The sequence below is a fragment of the Misgurnus anguillicaudatus genome, chromosome 18 (genome assembly GCF_027580225.2).
Source record: "Misgurnus anguillicaudatus chromosome 18, ASM2758022v2, whole genome shotgun sequence".
NCBI lineage: Eukaryota > Metazoa > Chordata > Actinopteri > Cypriniformes > Cobitidae > Misgurnus > Misgurnus anguillicaudatus.
This window is the reverse complement of record NC_073354.2, coordinates 12,048,088-12,067,086: the sequence shown is the minus strand read 5'-3', so window position 1 is coordinate 12,067,086 and position 18,999 is coordinate 12,048,088. Positions and strand designations below refer to the sequence as shown.

Genomic DNA, 18,999 nt, shown 5'->3' with positions numbered 1-18,999 from the left:
TTAAACTATAAAGATGACCTATTGCGTTTAACATTAATTGGTAGAATACATTTATTAATACATTAATTCAAAACGGTTCTATTTCACAATAAACAATCTGAAAACAGGGCTTTAAGTGTAAAATACCAAACTTGTCCTTTAAGGCTGAAACAGAAATAATTAGCAAAACTTACTGATTTTCACTCCCGCATCCTGCCAGTCTGGCCCTCTTCGGCCTAACCTCCACATCCCGCTCTTCCCCTAATTGAATCTGTAATTAAAACAAACAGATTTAATCCATGTATATTAAAGGATTTTTAAAATGAAATTGAAAATTTTTTTCTCAGGGCTCTGTTATAAATCTACCTGTGTGGGGCCAGCTCTGCGCTTCCTAGGGGAAGGCAGGAGTGGAGCCGCCTGCCGGACAGGCAAATCGTGAGGAGGTGAAGATCTATAAATACATAGCAATGTACGGTAAGAACCCTTTTTGGAAATAAACAAACTCCTGTTAATGTTAAAGAAGCCCATGTACTATTTAAAAGGTAAAGACGAAAAATGGAGAGACGTTGTTACACTTACTGAGGTACAGAGTTGTAATCAACTTTCATATCCACAAAAACATCCTTATTATTTTGCTGTAAATAAAACAAACAGTAATTTAAAACATGAATATAAAACTTTTTTTTTACAATAAAATTGCCAATATTTGTGTTTATGGCTCTGATAAAAATGTACCTGTACCTGGGCAGACATTGGTGAGGGGAGGGCCGCAACCCGAGGCTCCTCAGGGAATGGAGCAGACACAGGAGCAGGTGAGGGGAGGGCCGCAACCCGAGGCTCCTCAGGGAATGGAGCAGACACAGGAGCAGGTGAGGGGAGTGCCGCCACCCGAGGCTCCTAAGGGAATGGAGCAGACAGATGATCAGGTGAGGGGAGGGCCGCAACCCGAGGCTCCTCAGGGACTGGAGCAGACAGAGGATCAGGGTCGGGGAGGGCCGCAGGCAGAGGCTCCTCGGGGAGTGGAGCAGACACAGGAGCAGGTGAGGGGAGGGCCGCAACCCGAGGCTCCACAGGGACTGGAGCAGACACAGGAGCAGGTGAGGGGAGGGCCGCAACCCGAAGCTCCTCAGGGACTGGAGCAGACACAGGAGCAGGTGAGTGGAGGGACGCAACCCGAGGCTCCACAGGGACTGGAGCAGACACAGGAGCAGGTGAGGGGAGGGCCGCAACCCCAGGCTCCTCAGGGACTGGAGCAGACACAGGAGCAGGTGAGTGGAGGGCCGAAACCCGAGGCTCCTCAGGGACTGGAGCAGACACAGGAGCAGGTGAGGGGAGGGCCGCAACCTGAGGCTCCTCAGGGACTGGAGCAGACACAGGAGCAGGTGAGTGGAGGGCCGAAACCCGAGGCTCCTCAGGGACTGGAGCAGACACAGGAGCAGGTGAGGGGAGGGCCGCAACCCGAGGCTCCTCAGGGACTGGAGCAGACACAGGAGCAGGTGAGGGGAGGGCCGCAAACCGAGGCTCCTCAGGGACTGGAGCAGACCCAGGATCAGGTGAGGGGAGGGCCGCAACCCGAGGCTCCTCAGGGACTGGAGCAACCACAGGAACAGGTAAGGGGTGGTCCTCATTCTCTTCATCCAAGGAGAGGTCCTCCATTGGAAAGTCCTCTTGATCTAAATCAGATGGACTCGCAAATACGGTGGGAAATCTAGAAACATATGTAAAAACTGTAAGTACTGTTTCTGCAAATGTTTAAGAATTATGCATCTGCTGTTAATTATTGTTTTTAAAAACAACCACAGTTCAAACTATAAAGATGACCTATTGCGTTTAACATTAATTGGTAGAATACATTTGCCCAAACTGATTTTATTAAAAATATTTTCTTTAAATATTGCATTAATCTGATTGTTCTGATCAATATGAATTGTATGACATTTACTGTACTAGTTCATTACTGTTATTATCAGTGTGTCAAATAAAATTCTGACAGATGCTGTAAGAGAATTTTAAATCTTTTCCAGATGCTGGTTTACATTCACCAGTCTTGAAACTTCAGTTACTGCGCATTACACTTTAAAATGCTGAATTGAACAAATATATTTTTTTTTTTTAAATAAGTTTCCCATACCTTACGATAAACCTGGAGAGGTCCTTTAGCTTCCTACCCCACCGCCCTTCTCTTTGGAGACGAAAAATCCACCTGTCCATCGTCTCTCTTGCCAGTCTGCAAGCCAACCGTGAGGTTTCGGCAAACCTAACCAGGGTAAGCCCTACCTTAAATCTGTAAGAGAGGAACATCATCATTATAAACCAACTCAGCTGTCTAACAATTATGCATCTGATAACAGTGTCTTAATCACAGGAAGACAAAACAAAATAATGTTTATGCAATGAAACTATTGAAGAGTCGGGAGTTCTTACTGGAATTCTGCAGACACACTTCCGCTACCAGACAAACGCACTAAATCGAAAACTAAAGTCTCCGCCCTTTCAGAGAGACTAGTCTCTGTCTCCATGATATCCTCCTAGAAATCACATTATCATCACAAACAGGTCATGTATTTATTACAGTGTAAGACTCGTTTGTATTGAAATGTACTTTTTTACCCTTTTGTGATGATAGAGATCAGAGTCCACATCCTTTTTATCTGTGGTACACAGTGGAACTGTGTACCAGAGATCATTCTTAGTTGGAAAAGCTGCTGAGAACAAAGCAGAGAGAGATGAAATAAAAAAACACTGACAGGTTTGTTAAAGTACCAATTCATAACAACATAAGATTATACTTTAGTATAATTTTCCACATTTGTACAAAAATTAAGTCTTACCGTTTGGAGGAGCTGATGGCAGCTTCAGAGATGATGTCTCCTCGGATGTCGCAACCCGAGGCTCCTCAGGGACTGGAGCAGACGCAGGAGCAGTTGAGGGTAGGGCCGCAACCCGAGGCTCCTCAGGGACTGGGGCAGACACAGGAGCAGGTGAGGGGAGGGCCGCAACCCGAGGCTCCTCAGGGACTGGAGCAGACACAGGAGCAGGTGAGGGGAGGGCCGCAACCCGAGGCTCCTCAGGGACTGGAGCAGACACAGGAGCAGGTGAGGGGACGGCCGCAACCCGAGGCTCCTCAGGGACTGGGGCAGACACAGGAGCAGGTGAGGGGAGGGCCGCAACCCGAGGCTCCTCAGGGACTGGAGCAGACACAGGAGCAGGTGAGGGGAGGGCCGCAACCCGAGGCTCCTCAGGGACTGGAGCAGACACAGGAGCAGGTGAGGGGAGGGCCGCAACCCGAGGCTCCTCAGGGACTGGAGCAGACACAGGAGCAGGTGAGGAGAGGGCCGCAACCCGAGGCTCCTCAGGGACTGGAGCAGACACAGGAGCAGGTGAGGAGAGGGCCCCAACCCGAGGCTCTTCAGGGACTGGAGCAGACACAGGAGCAGGTGAGGGGAGGGCCGCAACCCGAGGCTCCTCAGGGACTGGAGCAGACACAGGAGCAGGTGAGGGGAGGGCCGCAACCCGAGGCTCCTCAGGGACTGGAGCAGACACAGGAGCAGGTGAGGGGAAGGCCGCAACCCGAGGCTCCTCAGGGACTGGAGCAGACACAGGAGCAGGTGAGGGGAAGGCCGCAACCCGAGGCTCCTCAGGGACTGGAGCAGACACAGGAGCAGGTGAGGGGGGGTTCTCCATTTGAAAGTCCTCTTGATCTAAATCAGATGGACTCGCAAATACGGTGGGAAACCTAGAAATATATGTAAAAACTGTAAGTACTGTTTCTGCAAATGTTTAAGAATCAAGCAGCTGCTGTTTATTATTGTATTTAAAAACAACCACAGTTTAAACTATAAAGATGACCTATTGCGTTTAACATTAATCGGTAGAATACATTTATTAATACATTAATTCAAAACCGTTTTATTTCACCATAAACCATCTGAAAACAGGGCTTTAAGTGTAAAATATCAAACTTGTCCTTTAAGGCTGAAACAGAAATAATTAGCAAAACTTACTGATTTTCACTCCCACATCCTGCCAGTCTGGCCCACTTCGGCCTAACATCCACATCCCGCTCTTCCCCTAATTGAAGCTTTGGAACTGTGTACCAGAGATCATTCTTAGTTGGAAAAGCTGCTGAGAACAAAGCAGAGAGAGATGAAATAAAAAACACTGACAGGTTTGTTAAAGTACCAATTCATAACAACATAAGATTATACTTTAGTATAATTTTCCACATTTGTACAAAAATTAAGTCTTACCGTTTGGAGGAGCTGATGGCAGCTTCAGAGATGATGTCTCCTCGGATGTCGCAACCCGAGGCTCCTCAGGGACTGGAGCAGACGCAGGAGCAGTTGAGGGGAGGGCCGCAACCCGAGGCTCCTCAGGGACTGGAGCAGACACAGGAGCAGGTGAGGGGAGGGCCGCAACCGGAGGCTCCTCAGGGACTGGGGCAGACACAGGAGCAGGTGAGGGGACGGCCGCAACCCGAGGCTCCTCAGGGACTGGGGCAGACACAGGAGCAGGTGAGGGGAGGGCCGCAACCCGAGGCTCCTCAGGGACTGGAGCAGACACAGGAGCAATAGACCGGACGGCCGCAACCCGAGGCTCCTCAAGGACTGGGGCAGACACAGGAGCAGGTGAGGGGAGGGCCGCAACCCGAGGCTCCTCAGGGACTGGAGCAGACACAGGAGCAGGTGAGGGGAGGGCCGCAACCCGAGCCACCTCAGGGACTGGAGCCGACACAGGAGCAGGTGAGGGGAGGGCCGCAACCCGAGGCTCCTCAGGGACTCGAGCAGACACAGTAGCAGGTGAGGCGAGGGCCGCAACCCGAGGCTCCTCAGGGACTGGTGCAGACACAGGAGCAGGTGAGGTGAGGGCCGCAACCCGAGGCTCCTCATGGACTGGAGCAGACACAGAAGCAGGTGAGAGGAGGGCCGCAACCCGAGGCTCCTCAGGGACTGGAGCAGACACAGGAGCAGGTGAGGGGAGGGCCGCAACCCGAGGCTCCTCAGGGACTGGAGCAGACACAGGAGCAGGTGAGGGGAGGGCCGCAACCCGAGGCTCCTCAGGGACTGGAGCAGACACAGGAGCAGGTGAGGGGAGGGCCGCAGCCCGGGGCTCGTCAGGGACTGGGGCAGACACAGGAGCAGGTGAGGGGGGGTTCTCCATTTGAAAGTCCTCTTGATCTAAATCAGATGGACTCGCAAATACGGTGGGAAACCTAGAAATATATGTAAAAACTGTAAGTACTGTTTCTGCAAATGTTTAAGAATCAAGCAGCTGCTGTTTATTATTGTATTTAAAAACAACCACAGTTCAAACTATAAAGATGACCTATTGCGTTTAACATTAATCGGTAGAATACATTTATTAATACATTAATTCAAAACCGTTCTATTTCACCATAAACCATCTGAAAACAGGGCTTTAAGTGTAAAATACCAAACTTGTCCTTTAAGGCTGAAACAGAAATAATTAGCAAAACTTACTGATTTTCACTCCCACATCCTGCCAGTCTGGCCCACTTCGGCCTAACATCCACATCCCGCTCTTCCCCTAATTGAAGCTTTGGAACTGTGTACCAGAGATCATTCTTAGTTGGAAAAGCTGCTGAGAACAAAGCAGAGAGATATGAAATAAAAAAACACTGACAGGTTTGTTAAAGTACCAATTCATAACAACATAAGATTATACTTTAGAATAATTTTCCAAATTTGTACAAAAATGAAGTCTTACCATTTGGAGGAGCTGATGGTGGCTTCAGAGATGATGTCTCCTCGGATGTCGCAACCCGAGGCTCCTCAGGGACTGGAGCCGACACAGGAGCAGGTTAGTGGAGGGCCGCAACCTGAGGCTCCTCAGGGACTGGAGCAGACACAGGAGCAGGTGAGGGGAGGGCCGCAACCCGAGGCTCCTCAGGGACTGGAGCAGACACAGGAGCAGGTGAGGGGAGGGCCGCAACCCGAGGCTCCTCAGGCACTGGAGCAGACACAGGAGCAGGTGAGGGGAGGGCCACAACCCGAGGCTCCTCAGGGACTGGAGCAGACACAGAAGCAGGTGAGGGGAGGGCCGCAACCCAAGGCTCCTCAGGGACTGGAGGAGACACAGGAGCAGGTGAGGGGAGGGCCGCAACCCGAGGCTCCTCAGGGACTGGAGCAGGTGAGGGGAGGTTCTCCATTGGAAAGTCCTCTTGATCTAAATCAGATGGACTCGCAAATACGGTGGGAAACCTAGAAACATATGTAAAAACTGTAAGTACTGTTTCTGCAAATGTTTAAGAATTAAGCAGCTGCTGTTTATTATTGTTTTTAAAAACAACCACAGTTCAAACTATAAAGATGACCTATTGCGTTTAACATTAATTGGTAGAATACATTTATTAATACATTAATTCAAAACCGTTCTATTTCAACATAAACAATCTGAAAACAGGGCTTTAAGTGTAAAATACCAAACTTGTCCTTTAAGGCTGAAACAGAAATAATTAGCAAAACTTACTGATTTTCACTCCCGCATCCTGCCAGTCTGGCCCACTTCGGCCTAACATCCACATCCCGCTCTTCCCCTAATTGAAGCTGTGGAACTGTGTACCAGAGATCATTCTTAGCTGGAAAAGCTGCTGAGAACAAAGCAGAGAGATATGAAATAAAAAAACACTGACAGGTTTGTTAAAGTACCAATTCGTAACAACATAAGATTATACTTTAGAATAATTTTCCACATTTGTACAAAAATGAAGTCTTACCGTTTGGAGGAGCTGATGGCGGCTTCAGAGATGATGTCTCCTCGGATGTCGCAACCCGAGGCTCCTCAGGGACTGGAGCAGACACAGGAGCAGGTGAGGGGAGGGCCGCAACCCGAGGCTCCTCAGGGACTGGAGCAGACACAGGAGCAGGTGAGGGGAGGGCCGCAACCCGAGGCTCCTCAGAGACTGGAGCAGACACAGGAGCAGGTGAGGGGAGGTTCTCCATTGGAAAGTCCTCTTGATCTAAATCAGATAGACTCGCAAATACAGTGGGAAACCTAGAAACATATGTAAAAACTGTAAGTACTGTTTCTGCAAATGTTTAAGAATTAAGCAGCTGCTGTTTATTATTCTTTTTAAAAACAACCACAGTTCAAACTATAAAGATGACCTATTGCGTTTAACATTAATTGGTAGAATACATTTATTAATACATTAATTCAAAACCGTTCTATTTCACCATAAACAATCTGAAAACAGGGCTTTAAGTGTAAAATACCAAACTTGTCCTTTAAGGCTGAAACAGAAATAATTAGCAAAACTTACTGATTTTCACTCCCGCATCCTGCCAGTCTGGCCCACTTCGGCCTAACCTCCACATCCCGCTCTTCCCCTAATTGAATCTGTGGAACTGTGTACCAGAGATCATTCTTAGTTGGAAAAGCTGCTGAGAACAAAGCAGAGAGAGATGAAATAAAAAAACACTGACAGGTTTGTTAAAGTACCAATTCGTAACAACATAAGATTATACTTTAGTATAATTTTCCACATTTGTACAAAAATGAAGTCTTACCGTTTGGAGGAGCTGATGGCGGCTTCAGAGATGATGTCTCCTCGGATGTCGCAACCCGAGGCTCCTCAGAGACTGGAGCAGACACAGGAGCAGGTGAGGGGAGGGCCGCAACCCGAGGCTCCTCAGGGACTGGAGCAGACACAGGAGCAGGTGAGGGGAGGGCCGCAACCCGAGGCTCCTCAGGGACTGGAGCAGACACAGGAGCAGGTGAGGGGAGGGCCTCAACCCGAGGCTCCTCAGGGACTGGAGCAGACACAGGTGCAGGTGAGGGGAGGGCCGCAACCTGAGGCTCCTCAGGGACTGGAGCAGACACAGGAGCAGGTGAGGGGAGGGCCGCAACCCGAGGCTCCTCAGGGACTGGAGCAGACACAGGAGCAGGTGAGGGGAGGTTCTCCATTGGAAAGTCCTCTTGATCTAAATCAGATGGACTCGCAAATACGGTGGGAAACCTAGAAACATATGTAAAAACTGTAAGTACTGTTTCTGCAAATGTTTAAGAATTAAGCAGCTGCTGTTTATTATTCTTTTTAAAAACAACCACAGTTCAAACTATAAAGATGACATATTGCGTTTAACATTAATTGGTAGAATACATTTATTAATAGGGCTGCACGATTAATCGTTTTTAAACCGAAATCGCGATTTGGATGGGTGCGATTTTCGAATCGCAAAAGCGGCGATTATTTTGATTCAGTACTATCAAATATAACAATCATCTAGTACGCCGTTTTTGATAGTTCGCTTCATGCGCATTTTACGGTTGATGCAGTTTAAACCAATAGAGGGCATTAACACTGAGGTGCTGACTGAACGTCAGATAACGCCATTGCGCGAGCAGCAGTTCAACTCCCCAACAAAGTGTACGGCCATATGATTTCCGGACACGGACAGAATCGCTAAATGCATACAAATGGAATTAACTGCACAACGCAGAATGTCATGGAAGTTGGCAGATTTTGGATTCAGTCATTTTTAAAACCCATTATAACTTATTAACCGGCAAATGAGAGGACAGAAATGCGCGAAAACATTTCCCTTTTGTGTAATGTTGGACTTAAAGAAAGGTGTATATACGTCCGTTTCTCGTCATGAATCGCAAACAATGACAAGCGCCTCATCAGACTATAAGCAGGTTTCATTAAAGCCCGGAACACATCAGACGAAAGAGGTACATTATATTTTCTTGCACGCGCACATCCGCACCGCTTTGAAAGTATATTTACATGCATGAGGGTTCATGAAGCGCGAACACAGCAAGTAGTCAGCACACGCGTGATCACTAAACTTAAGTTTTCCTTCTTGTCTAATTGAACATAAACAGCTGGATGTTTATCAGTATATTGAAGCAGAGCAGTTTTAAAGCTGTCTTGTGTCTTAAAGTGACAGTAACCTGGTGCTTTCTGTGTCAGAAATGTTTATTACACACCAAAAATTAAAATCACTCCTTACTCTTAACTGAACAAGCTTCTGCAGCTCCACATTTAAAATCCTACAGTGAGGACTGTGCAGTGTTTTATTTGTATTTTTTGCTTATGTTAAATCATAGATTCTAATAACTAATATATTTACATTTATTACAGATGCCTGAAAAGTAAAACAAGAAGAGTACAGTCTTTTGATTTAAAGAAAAAACGAAACATTTGCTTGTCAGAAGCATTGTTGTAGTGACAGCCAAAATACATTGGCCTATAGCCCTATATGTTATTTAAAAAAAACTTTCAATACATTTTTGTTAAACTGTATTTTGTTTAATGTTCTTAGATTAAAAAAAAAAGTGTGTCTGCAGAAGAGCAAAGTCTTGCAGACACCTTGGTACAATGTTTAAGAAGTATTAAATAAACAGTAGCACAGCATCTTTCTTTGGTGCTATTAAAACCACCACATCAAACCTGGATGTAGCTTTTTTATTATATACCAATGAATCGCACTTTAAATCGCAATTTTGATCAGAAAAATCGCAATTAGATTTTTTCCGAATCGTCCAGCCCTATTTATTAATACATTAATTCAAAACCGTTCTATTTCACCATAAACAATCTGAAAACAGGGCTTTAATTGTAAAATACCAAACTTGTCCTTTAAGGCTGAAACAGAAATAATTAGCAAAACTTACTGATTTTCACTCCCGCATCCTGCCAGTCTGGCCCACTTCGGCCTAACATCCACATCCCGCTCTTCCCCTAATTGAAGCTCTGGAACTGTGTACCAGAGATCATTCTTAGTTGGAAAAGCTGCTGAGAACAAAGCAGAGAGATATGAAATAAAAAAAACACTGACAGGTTTGTTAAAGTACCAATTCATAACAACATAAGATTATACTTTAGAATAATTTTCCACATTTGTACAAAAATGAAGTCTTGCTGTTTGGGGGGGCTGATGGCGGCTTCAGAGATGATGTCTCCTCGGATGTCTGCACCGCACGCCCAATGAGCGCCTCCTCCACCTGTGGAGCAACAGCACTGGTAGCGACTGCAGGCTCCGAGGGGCAAGCATCGCTTTCCACACTGCTACTCACAGAGTTGGAGGGCTCAGTGGGTTGAGGAGGTGCCGGGACATCCGGTCGAATGCTAACAAGTGGACGATCTTTTCTATATAAAAAGATCGTCGACCCATTTTCAAGATGAGAATAGGCCCTCATCAATTTATCAGGGCACTGACGTCCTGCACCTAAAATGACGACGACACTCATGACTTGAAACTCAAATAACACCTCTAACACAACAACAACAAGATGATAAACACGCTAGATATAATGCCTTGAACACTGACGACTACCAAAACCACACCGAACATACACCGAACTATAAACCCACAACTTTGTGATGAGCGCGCTGGCTTATATAGCTGCCGGAACTCTGATGTAATAATCACGACATCATAGCTCTCAATATGATGATGTCATCATTCATACACTGCGTTGCTACAGTTATTATAGTCAACATATTTATTATTTTTTATTTATATAAAATAGAAATGGATGTAATTAACTATTTTATTTTTTCTTTTGCAATCTAGTTTGTTGTTCAGCAATAAAATGCCTGTGAAAGACACAAACTTTTCTTCGCTCACCAGTAACTGTTTCACTTCCCACTTTCATCTCTTTAGTGAAAATACCCACTACCAACAAAAAAAGAAAAAACAAACCACATAAATGGAAACAATACCTACACAATGACATGATTTTATATATCTAAACAGTGGTATGCACAGACCTCCGCATGGGGCAGGTGCAGAAGGACAAAAGAAGGCCCTTTTTTCCTTTGTAACCGATGCTGATATATGTGATGCATAACTCACTGGTCAATCAAAAACACAGAAATTGTCAATTGTTTAATGAATTATTTTAATTTATTTAATCATTTATTACCATTACTAAATATTTTTTACTTTTGTTTGTTTCATTTGAAACAAAATACTGAGAATAAGAAAGGTTGTTGTGTGGTAACTACTGTATGTTCAATATAGTGGATATTAGTTTTTAATACATAAAAGATTCTTAGGCTTACACTGGTTTACCACAAATTAACAGCTTTTGCTACAGTAACCACAGCTTAACCATATTATTTATTAGTAAATATGGTAATACACTGGTAATCAATGTCAAAACCATGTTTTTACTCTTTTACCCATGGATAATTTTCACATAACCACAAAACTTAAATGTGTCAGTATATTAAAAAAACCTAATACTCACTGGACTGATAATATTTAAACAAGTACATGAGGACGGGCTAAACCATATTGTTAAACTGACTTGTATAAAAACAAATTGAATTTTTTTTTTTATTCAAAAATACGGTAGCAAAATACGTTTTTTTATTGTAATTGATTAAGCTTAAGTCTTAACACGCTGCCACATTTGTTTCATTTTTAATACACATTTACATGTTTCTTATTACCTGTCATGCGTTGATGACATCTTGTGATGTACAGTATGCGGTTAAGACACTGCTGTTAAGTTCATGTAAAGAAATCTCCGCCTAGATGCACAGAGCTTCAGCTCCACGGCCAAAACCTCACGTGTTCAAGTCGGATCTCACATTACTCTGTGGATTATCTGTTTAAATGAACAGACTTAACAAAGAATTTAAAAACACATCATGTTTATGAACATAATGGCATTTATTTGGGTTGTGCATATTCGCCGGTGGTGCACAGCTGCATTACTATAACCTGAAAAAGAAAAAATACATCTATCATTCAGTGTTTAAACAGATAGATCAGTATGAATTGTATGACATCTACAGTACTAGTTCACTACTGTTACTACAATTGTGCAAAAAAAAATATATATATATATTTCTGACAGATGCTGTAGCAGCATTTTAAAGTTCAGATTTAATAACAGCTTGCGCCAGCGCAAACCATTATTTTGGCATTAAATAATGAGTGTGGGGATTATTACAGTGGACAATTAGCGTGAAAAGGCATGGGCTAGTTATTTTTGTGATTGACCTTATTGCATATACATTTTTGGAAGTTTCAGATGCAAAATTTATTGGGGAAGAGTATTTAAATGATTCACACAACAAGATTTACTTGCATGTTGTTTGCATGTGTGAAATTACTGGTATTTGTGCCATTATTTAAAGACAAAAAAAGAAACCATTTGCACTTGAAAGGGCTGCGATTGTTGCTGATATAGGAGGCGAATCACAGAGATCAGAGAGCGCAAAGATTTTTTTCCACATAAAACAGTTTTAGAAGGCCAGAGGAACATATTATTCAAAAATACTGTTTGCAAAGCATTATTTTTTATTTGCTGAAGGCAATAAAAGAGGAGTCACTAGGAGAAGTCACACAATACCCAGTGTTTTAAAACTTCTTGTACAACTTCATTTTTTCTTTGCCGTGTTAGTTGGGATTTCACACCCCGCATTTTCACCTGCGATTTCCGTGGTGCTGAACTCAAGCGCATCAGGCGTTAACAGATCACCCGCACCTGCAGGAGCATCAGCTTCTATTTGCGACCCTAAACTAATTTGCGCTGCTTTTAGTAGAGATTGCGCTGGACCTTAAGAAAATCAGCTGCTGCGTCTGTGTTTTTTAATTTGCGCCTTTTTAGTAAATAAACCGCAGATATTACCACTCCCACCTGCGCTATTTGGGAATTGCGCCCTCACATTAATTTGGCCCGTTTAGTAAATCTGGCCCTAAATCTTTTCCAGACGCTGGTTTACATTCACCAGTCCAGAAACTAAAGTTACTGCTCTTTACACTTTAAACTGTTCAACACATTTTTTTCCCCACGGGACAAACAGATACCTCGCCCACAAAAAAAAGTTACCCATACCTTTCGATAAACCTGTCAATCAGCTTCAGACCCCACCGCTCTTCTCTTCGTAGCCGAAGAATCCACCAGTCCATCGTGTCCCTTGCCAGTGTGCAAGCTAGCCAACCGTGAGGTTTGGGCAAACCTAAACAGGGTAAGCCCTACCTTAAATCTGTAAGCGAAGGACATCTTCATTTTAAACCAACTCAGCTCTTTAACAATTATGTATCTGATCACTGTGTCTTAATCACAGGAGAACAAAACAAAATAATGTTCATGCAATGAAACAACTGAAGATCCGGGTGTTCTTACCGGAAGCCTGCAGACACGTATCCGCAACCAGACACACGGACTAAATCAAAGACTAAAGTCTCCGCCCTCTCGTGAAGACTACTAGTCTCTGTCCCCATGATATTATCCTAGAAATCACATTATCATAACTTATGTTATGTATGTATTAAAGTGTAAGACTATTGAACACTCTGGCTTGAACTATAATTTAATTTATTTGACTCTTTTGTGATGATAGAGATTCACAATACTCTCTATACAACATCTTTTAAGAAAACACAAGCTGACAGAATCTCACCTGTGGTGTGTAGACTGAAGGTGTTTCTCAATGTCAAGGGTACATCCTAGGCAGGACTGGTCGTTCCAAGTTACTTCCTTCAGAGGCAAGGCGAGGCTCCTCTTAGCATTCGGAGAACACATAAATGGAACAGGCTAGCAAGTGCACGTTATTGCATTATTATGTCAGTAATAATAAGATGTGCTTTCGGCACTGCGCGCATAGGATTGTGGGTGATTTCAGAGTGCGAAGAGCGTGAAGGCTACACATATGCATCCTTTCCTGTATATGGGATATTTTTCGACGGATGTCGATGACGTAGCATCCTCGAAATTCTGGCTTTCGAGGATCCTTCCTTGACATTGAGAAACACCTTGATTCTTCTGGAGAAAATGAGGATGTGGACTCTTCAGGTTCCACTGTGACCCACAGAAAAGCTGCTGAGAACAAAGCATAGAGGTTAAATAAAACACCACTGACTGGTTTGTTAAAGTACCATTTGATATTCATAACAACAGAAGTTTATACTTTAGTATAATTTTCACTAATATGAACAAAAATGAAGTGCAGCCACACACTTCACGGGAAGCTGATGACTGCTCCAGGGAGACGCTCTCTCCTGGATTCTCCACATCACCATCGGTCACCTCAATCTGAGGCTGATGGCAGGCTGTGGATCGACCGGTCCACACTACACTCCTCTGTGAGTGATTCGCTCTCAACAATAGAGGATTTCCTGATACGTGAGAAACAAAAACAATAAGCCGACAGTAAATAATTTGCCTTTACAGCTGAAAAAGTATCATGCAAATTGATACACTTGATATATGAGACAGATGCAAAGAGTAGAAATCTATAACAAACACTTTCTATGGAAATTCTTTATATTTACTATGCAGTCTCACTGCTTGGAGAGGCTCGTGATGAGATAAAGTCTCCCTTTCCTCAAAGTCTTCCACCTCTATAGTCATAAATAATAATAATTATTAACTTAATCACTAAATATTTTTACTTCAGTTTTTTATACTGAAAATAAGAAGGGTTGTTATGTGAAATTATGTTTAATATTGTTGATATTAGTTTTTAAGCTTACTATGGTTGTTTATCACAAATTAACAGCTTTTGCTACCGTAACCATAGCTTAACCATGTTATTTATTAGTAAAAAAAAAATGGTAATACACTTGTAATCAATTTCAAAAACATGTTTTACTCTTTTACTATTAAAACCCATGGATAATTTTCATAAAGGACCACAGAACATAAATGTGTCAGTATATTAAAAAAAACTAACACTCACATGATGGCATTTATTTAGGTTTTGCATATTCACCAGTACACTTCAGGCTGTCCCTGTACTTCAGTCCTCACACTTTTAGTCTTATTAAAGACCTACATATAAAAATATTATACTGTGCAGTGCATAGCCAGAGCGAGCAAAGACATGTATATCAAAGCAGGAAGGTCAAGCTGAAGAGAAAGAAAGAGGATGAGAAATGAAATATGGCAATGTTAATGGTTTTCATCTCAGGCCAGCCTGGGAGCCAAACTTGGCAACCCTGACTAATCATTGAGCATCACTGGATGTTTATCATTTTAAACTAAAACTAATAATGTCAATAAAACACTTCACAATCTTACATTCTCTTCATAAAATGACTTCCCACTGAAGCAATTGGATAAAACCTTGTACTGCTTACACTGTACCTCTGTTATGGGCACCAAAGGTTCTCGGAGCAGAGATCAAGATCATGTAATGCAGTGCGAAAATATAAACAAACAGACAGTCAACAAATAAACACAGTCAACAAATGTTAATATAGAAATCTTTCTTACAGTGTGACCCCTACAGGATATTTCTTTACTTATTAAATAGAAGATTGTTTACTGTGTTTATTAAGGACAAAAGATATAATATAATTTTCTTATCAGAAATGAATTACAAGCATGTGACTGTTTTCATCAGTCAGTCACATCAATGATATTATACAGCGCCCGAACATAGTACCCTTGGCTTGGTAACTTTCTATAGACGGTTTCAGCAGTAACAACATAAAAAACGGCTTTTTTGCAACACACGTAACTTCCGGTAAACTCCGCTAAGAATCAATAGACCGTTTACAGCCCACAGCAACGAAAGTGGTGTTGTTCCCCAGCATCAAAGTGTCTAGTTGTTGCGTTTGGTTGCACTAATATAATATTATATATATATATATATATATATACAGTATTGTTCAAAATAATAGCAGTACAATGTGACTAACCAGAATAATCAAGGTTTTTAGTATATTTTTTATTGCTACGTGGCAAACAAGTTACCAGTAGGTTCAGTAGATTCTCAGAAAACAAACAAGACCCAGCATTCGTGGTGTGCGCGCTCTTGGGGCTGTGCAGTTGGGCGATTGGTTGAAAGGGGTGTGTTCAAAAAAATAGCAGTGTCTACCTTTGACTGTACAAACTCAAAACTATTTTGTACAAACTTTTTTTTTCTGGGATTTAGCAATCCTGTGAATCACTAAACTAATATTTAGTTGTATGACCACAGTTTTTTAAAACTGCTTGACATCTGTGTGGCATGGAGTCAACCAACTTGTGGCACCTCTCAGCTGTTATTTCACTCCATGATTCTATAACAACATTCCACAATTCATTCACATTTCTTGGTTTTGCTTCAGAAACAGCATTTTTGATATCACCCCACAAGTTCTCAATTGGATTAAGGTCTGGAGATTGGGCTGGCCACTCCATAACATTAATTTTGTTGGTTTGGAACCAAGACTTTGCCCGTTTACTAGTGTGTTTTGGGTCATTGTCTCGTTGAAACAACCATTTCAAGGGCATGTCCTCTTCAGCATAGGGCAACATGACCTCTTCAAGTATTTTAACATATGCAAACTGATCCATGATCCCTGGTATGCAATAAATAGGCCCAACACCATAGTAGGAGAAACATGCCCATATCATGATGCTTGCACCTCCATGCTTCACTGTCTTCACTGTGTACTGTGGCTTGAATTCAGAGTTTGGGGGTCGTCTCACAAACTGCCTGTGGCCCTTGGACCCAAAAAGAACAATTTTACTCTCATCAGTCCACAAAATGTTCCTCCATTTCTCTTTAGGCCAGTTGATGTGTTCTTTGGCAAATTGTAACCTCTTCTGCACATGCCTTTTTTTTAACAGAGGGACTTTGCGGGGGATTCTTGAAAATAGATTAGCTTCACACAGACGTCTTCTAACTGTCACAGTACTTACAGGTAACTCCAGACTGTCTTTGATCATCCTGGAGGTGATCATTGGCTGAGCCTTTGCCATTCTGGTTATTCTTCTATCCATTTTGATGGTTGTCTTCCGTTTTCTTCCACGTCTCTCTGGTTTTGCTCTCCATTTTAAGGCATTGGAGATCATTTTAGCTGAACAGCCTATCATTTTTTGCACCTCTTTATAGGTTTTCCCCTCTCCAATCAACTTTTTAATCAAAGTACGCTGTTCTTCTGAACAATGTCTTGAACGACCCATTTTCCTCAGCTTTCAAATGCATGTTCAACAAGTGTTGGCTTCATCCTTAAATAGGGGCCACCTGATTCACACCTGTTTCTCCACAAAATTGATGACCTCAGTGATTGAATGCCACACTGCTATTTTTTTGAACACACCCCTTTCAACTAATTCAACTAATTGCCCAATTGCACAGCCTTAAGACCGTGCATATCATGAATGCTGGGTCTCATTTGTTTTCTGAGAATCTACTGAACCTACTGGTAACTTGTTTGCCACGTAGCAATAAAAAAATATACTAAAAACCTTGATTATTCTGGTTAGTCACATTGTACTGCTATTATTTTGAACAAGACTGTATATATATATATATATATATATATATATATATATATATATATATATATATATATATATATATATATATATATATATATATATATATATATATATATATATATCTGCCCACTTTATATTTGGCCATCTGCTAACGCCTTCTATCCACTCTACTATAGTATAGGATCTGGTAGCTGTGTTGAAAAATTGATAGTCAACTTTTTAAAATAACTTTCTCTGTCTGTGTTGCTTCACTGCTGATTCTTGCCATACTTCCGTTGCCAAAATGCGCGCGCATACGCTGCCACGTCATCATTGTTTACAAACAGTAAAATGGTCTATAACAACAAATTCCTTTTAGAGTAGTTTATTTCTATTAACAAGCAAAACAAACAATAAGTAGATTACCTTACTTTACATTTCATAGCTTAAACATATAAAAACGACACTGAGCTAACGCTGCTGTGTAAAATGTATACAATGTTAAACTACACACCAGCTGCCAAACCTCACTTCACATAGTGGTGATTTATGATTGCCATCTCCCCTTGTCTTTAGGAAACCAAAACATTTGTTATTTTTGACGAGGTATTTGTTCCAGAGTTCATTTAGCCACTAACAGTTAGTCAGGCCACTAAACAAACAGAAACCGGAAGTAAAGTTCCGACCAGACAAGTAACCGTGATAACGCACGTGCGTCGGGCGCTGCATAATATCATTGCGCCAGCTGCATGTGTGGCAGCAACGTTTCTTGATTATTACGCCGGAATGAGACTATAGTTCCTAGCCATATCGGCCAACAAATTCACAGCTTTTAATTTTCCGTCGGTCTTAGTAACCTTACACGATGTAACTACAGAAGAGTCATATTTTAAATAGGGAAAATATCGAAACTCTTTGATCATTTGTTGTTTAAGCGTGACGATAACGGTCTAAAAGTGATACCGCCAGACCAGGATATCGGCTGAATGGATTCCCAAAACGGTAAAAATCAATTGTTTAACTCTATGGGAGCCGTAAAAAAGCATATATTGAAAAAATATAAAGTGTCCAAGTCAAGATCTGTCCAAACAAAACACTTGTTGCTCCTGCACTAACTTAAGTGTAAAAAAACGTTGTCCTCTTCATGTTAATCTTACACACATCTTGTGACAAACTAAAACTGACATTAAAGTCAACATTAAATATTTTAATTTAACTTACAGTCTGTAAATCATAAGCGCGAGAATTTCCTAGTTGAGTTGGAAATGCCTTGGGGCATTTCAGTTTGAGTCGTAGTCGTTTAGTCTCTGGTTCAGCGAGAACGAACTTGTAACACAGATTTTATACATGCACAAACAGCTAAATAATATAAAAAGAAAACATAAAATCTTATTATTTGACTCTCTTGGTCGTATACTGATTGTGATTGGATGAAAGGTGTCGGAGATCATTCTCAAGTCTCTTGATCAGCACTACTGCTGTTGCTGGTAATGGCGCTGCAACAACTGACAGTTGGATGACGTCAAAGTACCGCGAGAGCATTTCAATAGCAGTCTCCGTTGTATGACTTCTCGAATCGCTCTCGCGGGATTTTGATGTTATCTGCCGCTCGGTTCTTGTGGCGCCACATTTCAGTCACTAAATAAATCAGCGTTGCAGTCCAAAAACCGGGTTAGGACACCCGTACGGGGACAAGTAAATTAGGCTCAAAATACGGGACGTCCCGGCTAATGCGCGACAGTTGGCAACCTAAAGTACTAGGAAAGGTGAGGAGCAGATGAGCAATTAAAATCCGATCACGGATTACGTTATCCTCGCCTTCACGGAGTGCGCAGCAGT

General features: G+C 42.4%; 1 protein-coding gene and 1 long non-coding RNA gene across 2 annotated transcripts; both read right to left on the bottom strand.

Annotated features, from left to right (window-relative positions):
• Nucleotides 1-336: 336 nt before the first annotated feature.
• Nucleotides 337-907, bottom strand: LOC141350336 (uncharacterized). The gene is made up of 3 exons (XR_012358438.1): nucleotides 721-907; nucleotides 559-614; nucleotides 337-430 (listed from the first exon to the last, which is right to left on the bottom strand). It is a non-coding gene; the product is annotated as an uncharacterized lncRNA (long non-coding RNA).
• Nucleotides 908-934: 27 nt separating this feature from the next.
• On the bottom strand, nucleotides 935-18,832 carry LOC129429280 (uncharacterized). The gene is made up of 24 exons (XM_073855457.1): nucleotides 18,382-18,832; nucleotides 13,927-14,084; nucleotides 13,370-13,785; nucleotides 13,093-13,199; nucleotides 12,802-12,952; nucleotides 11,408-11,681; nucleotides 10,721-10,804; nucleotides 10,578-10,625; nucleotides 9,870-10,175; nucleotides 9,632-9,742; nucleotides 7,509-7,580; nucleotides 7,262-7,382; nucleotides 6,716-6,993; nucleotides 6,479-6,586; nucleotides 5,707-5,778; nucleotides 5,476-5,580; nucleotides 4,230-4,301; nucleotides 4,000-4,104; nucleotides 2,811-2,882; nucleotides 2,590-2,684; nucleotides 2,404-2,507; nucleotides 2,111-2,263; nucleotides 983-1,687; nucleotides 935-941 (listed from the first exon to the last, which is right to left on the bottom strand). The coding sequence occupies exons 6-24, from the start codon at nucleotides 11,412-11,414 to the stop codon at nucleotides 935-937; spliced, it is 2,625 nt and encodes an 874-aa protein (XP_073711558.1). The 5' UTR covers nucleotides 11,415-11,681; nucleotides 12,802-12,952; nucleotides 13,093-13,199; nucleotides 13,370-13,785; nucleotides 13,927-14,084; nucleotides 18,382-18,832.
• Between the last annotated feature and the right edge of the window lie 167 nt (nucleotides 18,833-18,999).

Coding starts and splice junctions, on each gene's coding strand:
- LOC129429280 (XM_073855457.1), bottom strand. Junction 7,581..9,631: donor CAGACTGGCAGGATGCGGGA/GTGAAAATCAGT, acceptor TGTCTGCTCCAG/TCTCTGAGGAGCCTCGGGTT. Junction 2,685..2,810: donor GCCATCAGCTCCTCCAAACG/GTAAGACTTAAT, acceptor CTTTGTTCTCAG/CAGCTTTTCCAACTAAGAAT.